The 17,044-nt window shown below is 43.2% G+C and overlaps 1 protein-coding gene across 5 annotated transcripts in view; it reads left to right on the top strand.

The window, feature by feature from the left end:
* Positions 1-10,044: 10,044 nt before the first annotated feature.
* The window catches only part of ep300a (E1A binding protein p300 a), a 32,463-nt gene continuing 25,463 nt past the window's right edge, over positions 10,045-17,044 (top strand). For all 5 annotated transcript variants that reach the window (XM_062525522.1, XM_062525520.1, XM_062525521.1 and 2 more), the window contains exons 1-3: positions 10,045-10,329; positions 13,993-14,636; positions 15,940-16,116. In XM_062525522.1, coding sequence (XP_062381506.1) covers positions 10,236-10,329; positions 13,993-14,636; positions 15,940-16,116 — 915 coding nt within the window. In that variant the 5' untranslated portion in view covers positions 10,045-10,235. The remainder of the gene's footprint in view (positions 10,330-13,992; positions 14,637-15,939; positions 16,117-17,044) is intronic.

Below are 17,044 nucleotides of genomic sequence, written 5' to 3'. Positions count from 1 at the left end.
TTGTAAGCACCACAATGTCAGCTAACTAGACAAGACGGTTCTATCAATGAAATTAATAGCCTTAAAAATGAATCCTCTGTGCTCCCGGACATATCCTCGGCCACTCAATGTGGAATTGTACCACCTGCCTAAGGTGTTCATGCCCCCAGATTGTAGCACTATAATGTTGCTGCAGCAACTCGAGCTATAGAACTGATTGTTCTCAGGTTTTTACCCATGCCAACAGTACTCGGTGACCTCTATGTGAAAAATCGCCGGAATTCTCCTTTAAATGTAATGGTCCTGTGCCACACTAGTCCAGTAGTTCTCCCTGAGGCAACTCCTGAATAACATCTTGTATCTCATGCTGGAATAATGAGCATTGGACAGATCATTCCTGGATAGGGGCCTGTAGTAAGGATTAGGATAGTGATAATTTATCTGTGTAAAATACCCAGGGACTGGACACTTAATCTTTCTGACAAATTGTTTTTATGGCAGTGATATTGTACACATTGGGTATTAAAATAGTATTTTCACAACACTTAATTGTTTTGTTTACCTAAACCGCAGAGATCCCACAGCTAGTCAGCAGGCAAGACCCTAAAAAATGTTTGATGGCATTTTTTGTTAGAAGTTGGCAACTATGCCAGAAGTTATCGGCATGGATAGGTTTCAGAATTACCCGATTGCCAACATGGAACTTGACTTTTAAGGTCAAATATTGATGTCAAAAGGTCAATTGAGGTCAAATTTCAAGCTTTGTCTATTTTGTGATTCTGATTACTTTTATAAAAATACATATTATTGGATATTGGATATTTAGTACATGAGGAATAGAAATTTCAAATACAGTATGTCGATAAATAATTTGGACATTTAGAATTTATATGGCCTTACTCCTTTATAGTATGAAAAACATAACACATTTTCTAGAGTGTATATTGCTAATAAATAACAAGAATGCATGTCAACAGATAACTCCTTTATTTCAAGGCAAACAATCAAATTGAAATGTCAATGCAGATGTCTAAATGTTTTTGTAATATTTGCAATGTTGCACTTATTGTTGCTGTATTATAGATACGCTGTCTCGTCCTGATCATGTTCCATCCCTGCATTGTTAAGACATCCATCAGCATCACAACTGCATTTAAGGCAAGTGCAGGACACTTGGTTCTACAATCAGATCCAAGCAACTGGATCAGGAGGTTTCCTTAGCCACATGCGATCTGAAGAAGGCCGTAGGCCGAAACGTTACCGCTTTTATATTAAATAGTCTGCTTGAAACCCGGAGTGTGCGGCAATTCTCTCTCTCCATTCCTTAGCCACACAACCACCAAGTGTTTGTCTACAACCTTCCAACTACCCGTCTCTTCAGGGGTTTCACTAACATGTGCCTTGTAACCATGTTCACTAACATGTGCCATGTACTTTATCCCGACCAACACCATGTAACTCTCATTAATAAGGTGTACTGGGTAGCACTCATGTTCCTTGGAAGTCTCACTCATGAGTGCTACCCAGTACACCTTATCAATGAGAGTCTATCTCAGGTAGTTCTGGATAATGTACTTGGCTTCCATGCAAGACTGTGTCCTCATTTGCTGGACATGGGAAGAAGTCATGTTGGACTGTATATTTGCAACACCCAGAACTGTTAAAAGGTGTTGGTTGGGATGGGCCTCAAGGTGAAGTTGAGGAGTTTTTGTGCCATCTGTACAAAGCGCCAAGCACATCTTTGGGTATTGACAGGGCTAGACATGACTTGTTTCAGAAAGGCAAAAAGGCAATGGAAATGTTACCGCCAACAAGTGATGCATTGGCATTGCATCTTGCATGTGCAAATCATCAGGCAAAGGTATGGCTGCAGTCTGACAAGGTACGTCTTAGTTAAACCACTGAGGAGACGGGTGATTGGAAGGTTGTAGACCGACACGGCAGTGGTTCAGAAGGTAGAGGAGTCGTCCAGTAACCTGGAAGGTTCAAACCCAAATCCTCCTGACCCTGTCAAAGTGTCCTTGAGCAAGACACTTATCCCCAGTGCTCCTGATGAGCCGGTTGGCGCCTTGCATGGCAGCCTCCGCCATCAGTGTGTGATAATCTGAAGCGCTTTGAGTGTTTGCAGAAGCCGATAAAAGCGCTGTATTTAATGCAGTCTAAACACTTGGTGGTTGTGTGGCTAAGGAAACGTCCTTTTTCAAGTAGTTGCTTGGATCTGATAACTTGTGATTGTAGAACCAAGTGTCCTGCACCTGCCTTAAATGCGGTTGTGATGCTGATGGATGTCTTAACAATGCAGGGATGGAACATGATCAGCCAATCTATAATACAGCAACAATAAGTGCAACATTGCAAATATTACAAAAACATTTAGACAGTCTGCATTGACATTTCAATTTGATTTTTGAAATAAAGGAGCAATCTGTTGACACATACAATATACTCAAATTTGACCCTATAAATATGATTTTGGCAAACACTGGATTTTGGAACCTCAGACCCTACTAATAACCTAACTGCTAGCATGGTTGCCAACTTTTTAAAAAAGAATAGCGTGAAAATAGAGCCCCCCAACGAGATTAACCATAAAATCTGTTGTTTTAGACCTTTTGACCTTCAAATTTGACCTTAAGTCATAAATATCATTTTGACAACCAATGGATTCTGGAACATCAGAACCCACTAATAATTTATAGCATTATTGGCAACTTTTAACAAAGAATGCCATCAGCACATTTCCTGGTGTTGGCCTACCGACTATGCAGGACAAAAAGTCCCTTGCCTACAAATATAGCCCAGAGATTTTCCCCACCTTGTTTTTGTGAAACTGGCCTTCTTTACCAAGGTGAATGGGATCACTGTAGCTGGAGAATTTAAACGGTGTAAATAAAAATAATGTTAAATATCAAATATCAATTATGTGATCAATAAAGAGGACAGTACAATAGAGTTTTGGGCCTGGCACAATGTGGTGCCAAGCATGATGTAAGTCTTGTTCCTGTCTTTACACCCAAGGCAGTAATGGATTCGCCATACGCTCCAGTTCAATTGAACATTGCGTCCACGGGCAAGCCAATTAAAAAAATAGGTGTGGTCAGGCACATAATCCAAAAATTGCTATCTTAAACCCATTAAAAATCATTACGCCACTGACCAAGAAAAACCTGCTAGCACAGTTATTTTGGCGCCACACTGGATATGTATTAAAGCAGCCCTTAGCAATGAGTCCCAGGCAACAGCTGGTCCACAGGATGAATATCCTTAGGATTTTTATTCAGTCATTCAAACATTATTGGGCTAAGTGTTGCTTCTTTCAGGCTATGGGCCTGAGTTTGGCGGTGATATAGGCCTAGGTAGCGGGAATCAAGGCAGGGAGTCTTCTACAGTGAAATGAAATTGAATAAACCAATCACAAGCAACCAGTGTTAAATTCTGATCTACGGCATCTATCTTTTAAGATCAACTTCGACTTGACTGAGCCCACTTTGTATGTCTGACTACGCTCTGGCCGAAGCAGGCATGCATTGACAGCAAAATACACTGTCAAACTCACACCTTATGTTTTTGACTGTAACCCCTTGTCAGTCAATAGTGAAAGTAGATAACTAAGTGTAAAACTGCTTTGTCGTCACATATTAGACCACGGTGAAGTTAGTTTCAGTGTTCAAATAATAGGCAAGTACAAATGCATATAGGCTATAGCAGTGTTTCCCAACCTTTTTTCCTTGAAGGCAAGCCAGGGCCCCCTACCCGAACTCCTACCCGCATACACACACACACACACACATTTTAAGTGCGTTTACACAGACATAATATTCCGATATTAACTGGAATGAAGTCAACATTGTTTTATCGGAGTGATTATTGTTTTATCCAACAATCTGGGTCCAGGGATGAATTACAAATGCTTAGCCTAGCCTGACCTGAAGGTTGCTTACGCAAGTTCAGAGGTCAGAGGTAATAAATAGCTGCATTCATTTAAATGAGGAACAAAAATATATTTTAATTTGTATTATACAGAGTTTTGATCACCCAACTGGGTGTGTTATAGGGATTTTATACATTTAAAGTATATTTTTTGAGCGTTGTATGCCTTTATTGATAGTTACAGTGGAGAGTGACAGGAAGCGTATGGGAGAGAAAGCGGGGACGGAATCTGACCTGACCTGCACCGGTATGCGGTGCAGGTGCCCCAGCCAGTTGAGGCCATAATTTTGGCAATCTCACAACCTCAGCCAAGGCAACACTCCGGGGACCCCTTGCCATCTCTGGCGGCCCCTATTGGGGTCCCCGGATCCCAGGTTGCGAACCACTGGGCTATAGGATACTCTGCTAGTCTCACACATATTTTAGTAAAGCAAGGTTTGGAGTAATCCTGGTGTTGCATACATGGGGTGCCTCTCATTTGTCTTTTATAGATCCTCCCTTCCTTCCTTGGTCCTCGTCCTCACTGATCTAGATAAAGCATGATGGGGCGGCAACAATGGGATAGTCTATCCAGTGTTAATTGTAGATCTGTGGGAACGAGCCTGGAGGACCGAGCATCGATCCAGCATTTTGGACTGGCCACACCCTAAATGTATTTAAACCATCCGTTTCTGACCGCATGTTTCCGATCGCTAAAATAGGGCCCTTTCGTGTAGTTTCTTGTTGGAATGCTGAATTGCTCTTCTGAATTGCTGCCATATTTTGGAACATTTAGCTTTAGTTGATGTTCTGTTAGCTAACTGTAGATCAAATTGTTAGAGATGGCAGGTGACATCATCTGCAGTGATGCTGTTACGTGTATGTTCGATGTTAAAATAAAAAAGCTGGGGATTTAAGTACTGAAATGAGGCAACAGAATCTGCCTTACTGTAATTTCCCGACTATTAGCTGCGGCTTATATTGATTTAGCAAAATTTCTTCAGCTATGAGGTTAATACAGGGGGCAGTTAATATGGTGTTTTGTTTCTTTTAACTTGCAGTCCAACTCCTCCAGAATGGCACACCAATACTTTCCATTGCCAGAAAGATTGCTGTGTCTCCCACTGCAGTCTCAAGAGCATGGAAGAGATTCCAGGAGACAGGCAGTTGCTCTAGGAGAGCAGGGCAGGGTGGTAGAAGGTCCTTAACCCAATATCAGGACCAATATCTGCTCCTTTGTGCAAGGAGGAACAGTAGGAGCCTTGCTAAAGCCCTACAGAATGACCTCCAGCAGGCCGCTGGTGTGAATGTCTCAGACCACACTATCAGAGACAGACTTCATAAGGGTGACCTGAGGGCCCGATGGCCTCTAGAGGGGCCTGCGTTCACTGCGCATCCCTCCAAGGGTATGCCTCCCCAGACCATTACTGACCCACCACCAAACCGGTCATGCTGAATGATGTTGCAGGCAGCATAACATTCTCCATGACTTCTCCAGACCCTGTCATGTCTGTCACGTGCTCAGGTTGAACCTGCTTTCATGTGAAAAGCACGGGGCGCTAGTGGCGGACCTGCCAATTTTGTATGCTATGGCAAATTCCAATTGATTCGACGGTGCTGGGCAGTGAGCGCAGGTCCTCTAGAGGCCATCGGGCCCTCAGGTCACCCTCAAGCAAGGCTCCTAGCCACCTACTGTTCGTCTTTGGACAAAGGAGCAGATACTAGTCCTGCTACTGGGTTAAGGACATTCTACCACCCTGCCCTGCTCTCCTAGAACAACTGCCTGTCTCCTGGAATCTCTTCCATGCTCTTGAGACTGCAGTGGGAGACACAGCAATCTTTCTGGCAATCGAAAGTATTGGTGTGCCATTCTGGAGGAGTTGGACTACCTGTGCAACCTCTGTAGGCTCCAGATACTGGCTTAAATGCTACCAGTAGTAACACTGACCATTTCCAAATGCAAAACTAGTGAAAAAGATGGAAAGATGGAAAAATTAACAGTTGCCACCACCTGTAAAGCCATTCTTGTTTTGGAGGTCGTCTCACAGTCGGCCCTCTAGTACACCTGTAGAAAATTTCGTTCAATATCCCACAAGTGTGACTGACTTGATGCTATCAGTGTTCCCTTCATTTTTTGAGCAGTGTAGTTGTAGCAGACTCAGAGCAAACAGAATGCTTCAGTTACGTGCTCGGTGTAACCTCCCTATAAGTTTTCTTCTATATTCCTATAGTGTAGAAATCCCAGCAATTACATTATTTTGGCTTCCATTAAGTTTTCCTTAAATGTTTAGATTTTCAATGGAATTTCAGTCCGGAGAGTAATATTTCCTTTTTATGACTATCCAGATTTTATACCTGCAAGCTTTGGTTGACTTAGATGTCAATACTTTCAAAGCTTGGCAAACCAACTGCAAAAATGTATAAGATTGTACTTTAATTATCAGAGGTCTCACATTATTTCATAAAGTGGCAAAACACATTATGTTGTCTCACCACTAAATAAATTGTTAATGAGTAAATACTTACGGCTAGCTGATTTTAAATGCAACATCTACAAAGGGTAAAGGTCAATTTTCTGCCATCATTTCTTCTGTGTCTTGATGGCACAGTGTGTTACCTCATCCATGCCACCATGCTATAAAGGCCAATTCATTATTAGGCACTTTTTAGCAATTAGCATGTATGTGTGACTGGTGCTGAATTGTATGCTAAACTGTTCTTCCTTGGGCTGAGTATCAGGACCATCAGCACTTCAGGGTTTGATTGATAACTAGAGACACAATAATTCAGAAACTCTTCAGACTATTGTTTCATGGAAGAAATGTGTCATTAAACATTGTATGCAACACATTCTATTACACTAAACTGTAAAAACGGGCCCTGACCAGGATAGAGAGAGAAGTGCATCACTGTGTAGGATGATGGCAACATAAGAAACAGATGCCTCGCTGGTTCTCATCTGGCAGCTTTATTAAAAAGTACCCATAAAACACTTGTCTTATCTTCATCAGTGAAGAGGCTTTGGAATTTTGGCAGAATTTCAAAGATATATATAGCTATATTTGAGACTGGCAAATGAAAGGACGAGTGTATGGGGGGGGAAACAGATGCTGATGTGTGGAAGATTATGTTATGGGGAGAAATCAGAAGAGGTGCCTGGATCATGGAGAAAAGGAACAGAACAAATAAAGAGATGAGATGCTTATCTATCAAACATGGTTGAGGAAATATGAGTCTGGAGGTCTCTGGTGCTGGTTAAGTCTGAAATTTGTACAGGGTAAAATGTGTTTTTTTTCTTCTTTTCAACAAAGGCTATAACTTTTACTTTTTTAAAACTTAAAAACTTAAAAGGCTATAACATTTTACACCATGCCATGATCGGTCAGAAAATACTGTGCCTCACTCAGCGCATATTGCACTTTAATAGAACTAACAGTAATTCTGCATCACTATCAGACTAATGCAGGATATGGAGAACAGATTCATAACTTACGCAAGGGATAAGGGCATTCAATTGCATAAAATGCAAAACATTAACTGCAGTCAACAGATATAGCACTGTGTCTGGTATTATCCTCTGAAAATAAACAAAGGGCTATATTATTCATAGAAAATTACAGGTACACTCATGCTTAAAGTCTAAATGTTATGTTTATTTTGTACATTAGTGTTTCAAATAAGGGGTGATTACGTGTTACACATGATTAACAATAATTAGTCATGACTCATGTTTAATTGTTGTAGAACAATGCACCGTAGGCCTACGTAGGCCCAAAATATGTGTATTTTGTGTGCTGGACAATTATTTACATTTCCATTTGATAATTTATCCAAAGAGACTTACAAAAAAAAGGCAATCAAGGTACAGTGCGAGCAATAATCGCATCAAATTGAGGGACAGTTCTAGAGGGGGATATATAGTCAAGTGGTAAGTGCTAGATTAAGCATGTTCAGTTGGTGGTGGTGCTAGGAGACTGGCGAGGAGGTAATCTCTGAAGAGGACTGAATAGCATACATTTCAAATGAAACTAGATGTGCCTACCTGTCGTGATGTGATGTGTGGTGTATATGAACCATTCGTGTTAGGCCTGGGTAGAATGAAAGCCTTTGCAAAGTCCACTTGAGTCCATTCATGCTCCTAGTCATCGCTCCAAGATGTTGTAGCCAACAGGTTTAGCATTCAAATCTGCTCGGTACTGAGCGGTCTGCGATTATCTGTGACTCTTGCTTTCACTGAATCACCTTCACATTTTCCCAAATTGTGTGTGACTAGCACTTTCCTGTCAGTGACTGAAAAGTCTTGTAGTCTGAAAGGACCATTACATGATAGTCAATGCAATGCAGATACTCTGATGATAAAGGGTAGGGACAACAAATTGAGGTGTAATGCTTTGGACACTTCTAGGCCTTCTAGAACCAGGGACTATAATATAAATGTTGGACCAATTCTTCAACCGGGCCTGATGTTATGCACCCGCAACTTTTACCATTTGTGGATTTGAAACTGAGCATCATGATCTGGCATTCAGACTCCTTGATTTGCTTCTACTTACAGTACAATTCTACTTGGCAATCGACAATAAATGAATGTAAAATGTTGAGACATTCCAGTATAGCTGAAGTTCTTTTGCCACAGATTGGACAACAGAGGTTTGTGCGTGAAAGAGAATGAAGAGTCACGCAAAGTATCCCATAGTTGCCTGGCTGCCTATACCACCTATTTACTCACCTGATTTTTTTGCTAAAAAGAATTATTTGATTCTGTACAATGGATTTGTTCATGTAGTTATAGTTAATAGGGGTGTAAAGGTACACATAATGCGTACTGAACCGTTTAGGTACAGGACGTAAGGTTCAGTACAGATGTGTTCTGGATGCAGTCTTTAACAGAAATCAACAGTAGGCTTTTTAGCCTGTGGAAAATGTTTAAAATTTGAGTTCCCAAACAAACATATTAAATGGCAGATCATATGTCAGTTCAGTCAATTAACATTTGACACTTTTCAAAATACTATTCCCGCTGCACATCAGCAATATTGTCAGTGAATTTTGGGCCTGCAGTAAATTAGCCTACATCTACAAGCTTACCGTGCAGAAAATTAACTGAACCGTGACTTCAAAACTGAGGTAGGCCTACACACCAAACCATGATTTTTGTGTAGGCCTACCGTTGCACTAGTAGTTAATGTGGTATTATACGGAATGGAAATGAATAAATCAAAGCAAGCGAGTTAGGCCTATTTTTACTGTGTGCCAGCATCTGTCCTCAGAACTGTTGAACAATTTTGAACAGTTCAACTAGGCTGACCTGTTAGGCCTACAGCCAGATCAAATATCCTCAATCTAGGCAATAAAGTTTGGATATAAGAATAAAAAAAATGTTAGCCAATAGGCTACACAGCCTAGGAATTTAGTCAAAATTGTTTTGCTAACTGTTGGTCTTAATCTTGAATGGCATTTTGGCCTAACATTTAGAAATCTTGTATTGGGAATGTGGATTTATTGATAGGCCTAAGCTTATTTAATGTGCAATGCATGTCTCAAAGGATATGAACTGCAGTTACAATCAAATTATCTTTAACTGTTTAGGATCAGGTTTAGCCAAAAACAATGGCACGGCACTAGTGTAGGTAGGCCCAGGTGCCCTAGTATTTGTCAAGTTATTTAAATGACAATCATAAGTGCCTAGAAAAGTCTAAATCTGCCTTTAAGTGGACTGGAGGACAAAAAGGCCTGGAGTGGTGCAAACTGGATCATTAACCGATCTAAAAAAAAAAAAAATCCGATTAGACATATACCTATGTGGAAACTAATTAAGGTAACTTTGCATTAAAGATAATAAGAAATAATTTACAAAGGTCAAGAAATTATTTTGTTGACCGTTGCATATCTTCTGGGGCACTGTAGGCTAAATACCAACACACGTCGTATTAAGGATCCCCGAAATAAACCCTCACTTCCTTGCTCAGTGTGGTTAAAAAGACAAATAACACATACCAAAGCATATTCTTTGGGACAATTTTCTTACATGAAAACTGTTTACGAGTTCGAGGTCGAAAGCCGCTACGTGTGGCTCCCTCTCGCCGACTCCCCCTCCCTCCTCCGCCGCTTGCAGAAATTTATAAAGAACAAAAAATCCGACTGGGGAGGGGGGTTGATACGCCGAAGCTGAAATCGAGAGGCGAACCCAGGAAAGAGGAGTATTTTGTACACGGGACTTTCCCCCCCTTCGTCCCCAAAAAGGAGGGGGAAAAGTCAAATTTTATGAAGATAAACGAAAAACAACCTTCGAAAACAGGCGAAGACGATTATCTCTGTGGATATATATTTTTTAATTCGTAAAAAATATGGCCGAGAACGTTCTGGACTCTGGCCCGCCTTCAGCCAAGAGGCCTAAACTATCCTCTCCGGCACTTTCTGTCTCCGCCAGCGATGGAAACGGTAAACATTATAGTTATTTTCTCGAATGTTGTCTTGTATATTTTTAATCAATTTATATTTAATAACCAATGCTTCTAAAAATATTAATTTGGAGGAATGACGAGTGATGGTTTCTATTTTGTCGTAGCAAGCTAGCTAGCTAGCTACCAAGCTTGCTAGCTTATATGAGGGACTTAAACAGGACTAGCTTACGCTAGCTTGACACAGTAGACCAGCTAGCTTACTAGCTGGTCCTCTGACGCTAGCTTGTTAGCCAGATGAGCCAGTTTGTGTTATCGCTTTGACTATTGGTAGAGGTTAAGCAGCTCAGTGTATTGCATTACTTCCATGATTGTTTTGAATGCTCCTCGACTAGTCACTGCCAGTTATCCACTCATGGTGTCTTGGAGCATTTATTTCCATTTTCAAAGCACAGGTTTCACTCTTCCAAATTGTTTTCTTTATGCTAACGTTAGTTTATAAAAGACGCCTGCTGAGTAATTTGCAAGTTGCCTCTGAAGTCAAATCTCAAGCAACTGTAAATCATATTTTCCCACCTAGCAATGAAAAAATGAGATACAACTCGTCCAACAAACTGACTAAGTGTTGCTTCAAATCTTTGAAAACAGCAGAGGCAGATTTGGTAATGACACTTTGTCCGTCAATCAACAATGCATAGTCTTAGCTTAGGTGCTATTTAACCTAGCTAGAATGGCTACACCGCTTCAACAACATTAGCGACAAAAAGCCTATTGGCTAGGTTAGCCTTTGGCATTCGACGCTAATTAGCAAACTAGTTAGCTAACTAGCAAGTTATCATCTTTGGAACTTTGTTCGCTTTCGCCAGTCGGTGTAATTGCTTCCCTCAGTACTGTTCACTGGATGTATTTATAATACTAACTCGTCGTGATCAGATAGAGTTTTCTGAGTTGGCAAGCTTTAACGTTATGTGTTTCTGTTAGCTCTACAGTCCAAACTGGCTTCTAGCTAATAACAGATTGATGTGTCGCAGGCCCATGCAACTCTTAGCAGTGCACCCTGCCATTGTTAGTTCGCTGGCTAGTAGATGGCTTTAAGCTAACTGAGCTTGTAGATTGGAGCTTGCGAACACGATAAACTTCAACTTGTTACCATACGTATATGCCATCCCGAAACAAACCTTCATCGGTGGTCATCCGAAGCCCTTACTATCTTGCGGATTGTGGTATATAAGGCCACTTGTGAGAACGAAAAAGTCTGTGAAGTTAGCTCAGAAATCACCAGTTATGTGCGGTCATTTTTTTTCTTTGCATCTTGATTTCTATTGTTCACTTTCAATCGACTGGGGTGAAGCTCCCTTCCGATTTGTGCATTTTAAATTAAGAACCCATACCTGATGTTCACAGAATTATAGAAAAGTGAGGATGTGATTTCATTAAATGGGATGTAGACTTCTGTTGTGTAAGAGAGTTTCGGATAGTGGGGTAAGTTAGCTCATACGTGAACTTAACTCCACGTTGGTTCAATTGACATGCTGAAGTGTAAAATGATTCATGAAGAAGTTGTGAACAATTAATGATAATGTCTTTAGTATGAAAAAGTCGTCCCACAACTTTGTGACACCCTCGTTTTTTATTGTAAACACTAATGTTCATCTGTGGTTGCTCGTAGCCCTACACATTGCTTCACTATGCCAGACCACTGTGCTTTTCTCCTTGTCCATGGCAGATGTTCATTTTTTACTGATTATACATAATTTAACACTATTTGGGTCGTTAATGCCTGTTCACGTCTTTTGACCGACAATAAGTTTGTTGAATTAATAATCCAAATGGGATCGCTACTCATCGCCAGTTAATATAATTGGCAAGATTCATCTCATGTCGTTAAACTTCCATAATGCCATTTGCATTCCTAAGTCGACTCCTCTAAGTTATGAAGTTGAGCGATTCACCGTTTTGCTTCCTCCCGTAGTTCTAAAAACAGGGGACACAGACTGAGATTCGAAATGGCTGACAGTCCCATTTGTCAGCAAGACGTTTGAAGTGATGTATGCATTTTGGCTCAGATTGGTCTGGCTGGATTCGGGTGGGTGGGGGGCGGGGGTAGTGTTGGCAATTATATTGCCCTCAGATACTGTCATTCATCCATCAGATAACAGCTCAGATAATGGCGATTTGCAGTGGATGTGCTCCTTAAATGCACCCAAAAAGGCAGTATTATGATATTCTGAAGAAGCAGAAGCTAGTAGATTGTTAGACTCAGACTGATATTGCAGGAGAAGGGTTGTCATGTGCATGCAATGCATGCACTAGCTCTAGGCACACTTATGTGGCCACCTCTCATGCTGTCAACTGCTTCCATGGAAGCCGGCAGTGTGGATGGAGAGAGAAGAGGGAGAGGGAGAGAAGAGGTAGAGGGCTTCTTGATTCGAATTTGATTGGCAGTAGAGGAGGCTGTAAGCAATCTTGGCCTGCTTTCCTGCCTGTTGGTGCAACAGCGCGTCTCGCGAGCAGTCCAGACGTAGTGAACAGCATCATGCATGCTGAAAGATTCCAGTTACTCTGTGTTACTGAGTGTTTCTTAATAAGCTGGTTCTTTTTAGTTGAGAGCTGCTGAGCCACTTTTAAAGATGTGATGTGTTTGGCAGGCAGTGACGGATTTTTGGATTTTGTCATATTCAGACTGCTGCTTCTATTTTTATTTATTTATTTATTATTTATTTGAAAAAAAAAGTCCCTTGTGTGTACTTTTTCGTAAACTTTGGGAAGTGGTTGGATGAGGACCCTTTGAGGAATACCATCTTTTATAGCTTCTGACTTTAGTGTAAAAAAAAAAATCATCGCTGTCAGCAGTCGAACAGCAAAGCTTGTAATTGTCAGGTTGGTGGTCTTGCTTGCTTGTTTATGTCCTGATATGTCAGTGAAATATGATTGTTTACTCTGGAAATCTCTCCTACCCTTAAGGCCCGCCCCTTAAGTAAGCAGTAGAAGCGTGAGCATGCGTGTGTTTGTGTGTGTGTGTGTGTATTCCACTGCACTTGTGTATGTATGTGTGTGTGCGTGTGTGCCTGTGCGTGTGCGTGTGTGTGTGTGTGCGCCCATACGTGTGTGCGAGTGTGAACGTAAGTGTTGTTTGCTCTTAGCTGGGCGCCAGTGTTTACCTCCCTACGGCTCAGTGCCACGACCTTACAACATCCACTCAGCCCCTGGCACCCAGTCAAAACCACAGGCGGCCCAGGGGACCGCCACCCCACACTGGCCCTGCTCTGTGCTGCCACTCTGCCCAGGGAGGAAGCATCTCTCTCCCGCTCGCTGCACGCAAACGCCTCGGGCATCACGCAGAGGAAGCCACAACGAGATGTTTTTATTGTGTTGTCTTTCAGCCCTGTGGAATGGCAAAAGACTCGAGTTCATGCTGGAGCAATTGTTATTTTTTCGTCCGTGTCATTTAAGAGGGAAAAGTTTCTTTTTAAAACAAATCCGACTTTGATGACTTTATGACTTTGCAGCACTGCTGGACTTGATTTATTGCCTCAAAGCTTGCGAAAACGAAATCATTGTGATTGACTAATGGAAATGCTCTCATTGGTTTGCAAACAAAACTAATGTCGGTTTTTGCTCTCCTTCCCCTCCCTCCCATACTTGTCCTTCTGCCTGTCTGTCTTCTGCGTCCTCCCCCTATATGTCCATCCCTCTCCTGCAGATTTTGGCTCCCTCTTTGACCTGGAACACGACCTCCCAGATGAACTTATCAGCTCCTCGGAGCTGGGCCTGGCCAATGGGGGCGACCTCAGCCAGCTGCACACCAGCCTGGGCCCGGGCTCCAGCTCCATGGGCCTGGGCATGGCCGGGGCCGTGGGCCAGGACGCCGCTGCCAAGCACAAGCAGCTCTCCGAGCTCCTCCGCTCGGGCGCCCAGCAGCAACAGCAGGGAGGCCCCGGGGCAAACCAGGCCGGGCCAGGGATGGGCAACCTCCTGGGCAACATGAAGATGTCGCCGGGGCCCCAGGGAATGGGCCCCCAGTCTCAGCAGCAGCACATGTCCCCGCAGCAGTCCAGTTTGATGCAGCAGCAGCAAATGGCCGGCATGGTGAGCGGCCTGAACAGAGGCATGATGGGCGTCCAGAAGGGCGCCGGGCCGCAGTCGCAGCAGGGCGTGGGCCCCTCGCCCCAGCAGCAGGCCATGGGCATGGGGGGGCAGGTGATGAACGGCTCCCCCAGGATGGGCTACCCCAACCAGGGCATGGGCAGTAACAGCAACCTGCTGGCCGAGACGCTCCAGCAACAGCAGCCAGGAGTGGCCGGCCAGAACGCACTGAGAGCACAGCAACCCGGAGCACTGAACAAGGTAGGAGGACCCTGCAGGCGTGTCGCCGAGCCTAGCTCTGTGTGGGCGGCTGCATCGCGTTAAAGGAAAAGGGGCAGAGTTCAGTGTTGGGAATGTCGGTGTAGGAATGGAGATGTTGGCCAACTAGCGTGAAAAGAAAAGACTTTGAATCCCATAGGGTAGTAAGTAGAGGCAGCATTTCATGTTTGTGTTCTAAATTGTCCATGAGGTTGTTCCCTGAAGTAGCGTAAGAATAATGTTTGTTTAATGTGTCATTTTGCTATTGCAAAATGCATCTGTGCATTGAGTCGAAGATCTAGAATTGTTGATGTTGCTGTGCAGGGTCACACAAGTGCTTGTGTATGTGTGGCTGGTTTGATGGTTTTGTCTTGCAAAAAAAAAAAAAAAAAGGCTGGTACCTGACCTCCTCCATCATGATAGTCGTGGTTTGTGTCGTACAGGAGATACAAGTATCCTCCTGCTGATCTGGCTCAAAGCCGTTTACTCTCCGATGAGCTCCACCTTCCGCGCTGCCGGCGCTCTAATTGAGTTGTCTGGTCTAATCTGTCTCTGATGTCTTAATGGGGGCGTAAATTACCTGCCTAATTGATGAGGAGCGGTCCCTGCGTCTGGCGCTTGCCCCCGAGAAGATGGCCGCTTTTAATTGCGGCCGCGGCGCGGCAGATGAGCAGTAAAAGCTCGACTGAGTTAGTGCCCCTATGGAGCGAAAATGGCCGTTTCACTTCAGGCCCCGGTGCAGCCGCCTTGTTATTTAAAGTGGCACGCTCTGCGAAGAATGAGGAATTAAGCCGCTCGAAGTGAAAGTAGTGGCGTTTTTTATTGTTTGTTTTTATGGCGTCATTGACCTGCCACTGCCACTGCCCTGCCCATCTAGCACGCAGTAGAACGCGTCGGGTCCTCAGCTGATGCCTTCTACTGTACTGCACCGTTCTACATTTTGATGAATGGCTGTGGAGTTTCTTTTTGTGGACACACACTGATTAATCGCTTTGAGTTAGTGAAGTCTTTCGTCGAAGGTCCCGTGTTGACGTTATCTTATTGTTTCAGTTGCTGTATTGGATATAATTGACACTATTATCGGGATGTAATAGGCTTAATAAGCACATGATTTTGTCCAGTTCACATTTTCTTCCTAATGGCACGTAATGAGTCTGTAATGAACCGTTTAGAATTGTCTATTTGAAGAAATGTAAACACTCAAACACTTCTTTTTTTGATGTGTAAGCTAACAAATTTGTGTTGTTGCTGTCCCTCTTCCATAACTCCATCTCCCCCTCCTCCCTCTCCTCCCGCTCCTCCTCAGATGGGCATGATGGGAAACGCGGGCCCCTATGGAGGCCCGTACGGCCAGTCCGCAGGCCAGAGTCTGGGAGGAGCTGGGCTGGCCCCGCAGCTCCAGAACAAAGCCGGTCTGCCCAACAGCCTGGCCCAGTTCAGCCTGGACAAGAAGCCGCAGCCCATGCAAGGGATGGCCGGAATGGTGAGCAGACCAACATGCTGATATCCTCCCTCTCGCTCTCTCCCTCCATCCCTCCCCCCCTCCCTCCCTCACTCTTTCCCCCTCCCTCCCTTCCTCCCTCTCTGTCCTTTGCTACTTATGCATGAGGGCTTCTTAATTCTGCTGCTGCGCTGCACCGTACGGCTCTGAGCAGGGCTGTGCTTGTGCTCTGGTTTCCGAGCACATTAGTAGCAGGAAATTCCCAAACTGAACTGACCCTACAACAGCCGTGCATTTTTTTTTTTCTCCCGAATTTTCTGCTTGGGGCAGGAGGGATTGCCTGCCTCTATTCGCTCTTACTTTTGCATAGACAAGTTCTATTACCACTCCAGACCCAATTCAACAGTTGTTGCTAACGTGCTATAGTGTAAACTTTAAATGATGATATTATAATTATACAGTTATTCAGTCCAGGTTTATGGATGTGGTGCAATTTAGAAGTGTGCAAGGCTGCATTTACATTGGCTGGCCTTGATGCACAGTTTAGATTTTGTGCCTATATCTAATCCGTGCATTTTCAGTGCCATCTGTGTGTTTGCTTTCATTTCGGTGACTAAACCCTCTTGTGCACATGCGGGTTGTCTCAAGTGTTAAGCAAATTAGTGAACCATGTAAACACAGATTTTTTCTGATATGGGCCACTTTGAAACGTAGATATAAACGGACAGGCAAGAAGATCGCATAGACAAAAAAAATCAGAACTGCATCACAGTCTGCCAGTGTAAACGTAGCCTAGATGGCATCATTCAGCCCCACACACTCAAACATACACATTTCTTGCTCTGTCTCGCCCTCTCCCATCGTATATTGAGCTAAATCATTGGCATCTTAAATTGTATTGCTCAATGAAAATGTTCAATTCAGAAATATTGTTCCAATATTATTTATCACCAGGTTTGTGTGTCAAGGA

The sequence above is a fragment of the Sardina pilchardus genome, chromosome 22 (genome assembly GCF_963854185.1).
Source record: "Sardina pilchardus chromosome 22, fSarPil1.1, whole genome shotgun sequence".
In the NCBI taxonomy this organism is placed as follows: domain Eukaryota; kingdom Metazoa; phylum Chordata; class Actinopteri; order Clupeiformes; family Clupeidae; genus Sardina; species Sardina pilchardus.
This window is presented reverse-complemented; position numbering and strand designations above follow the sequence as displayed.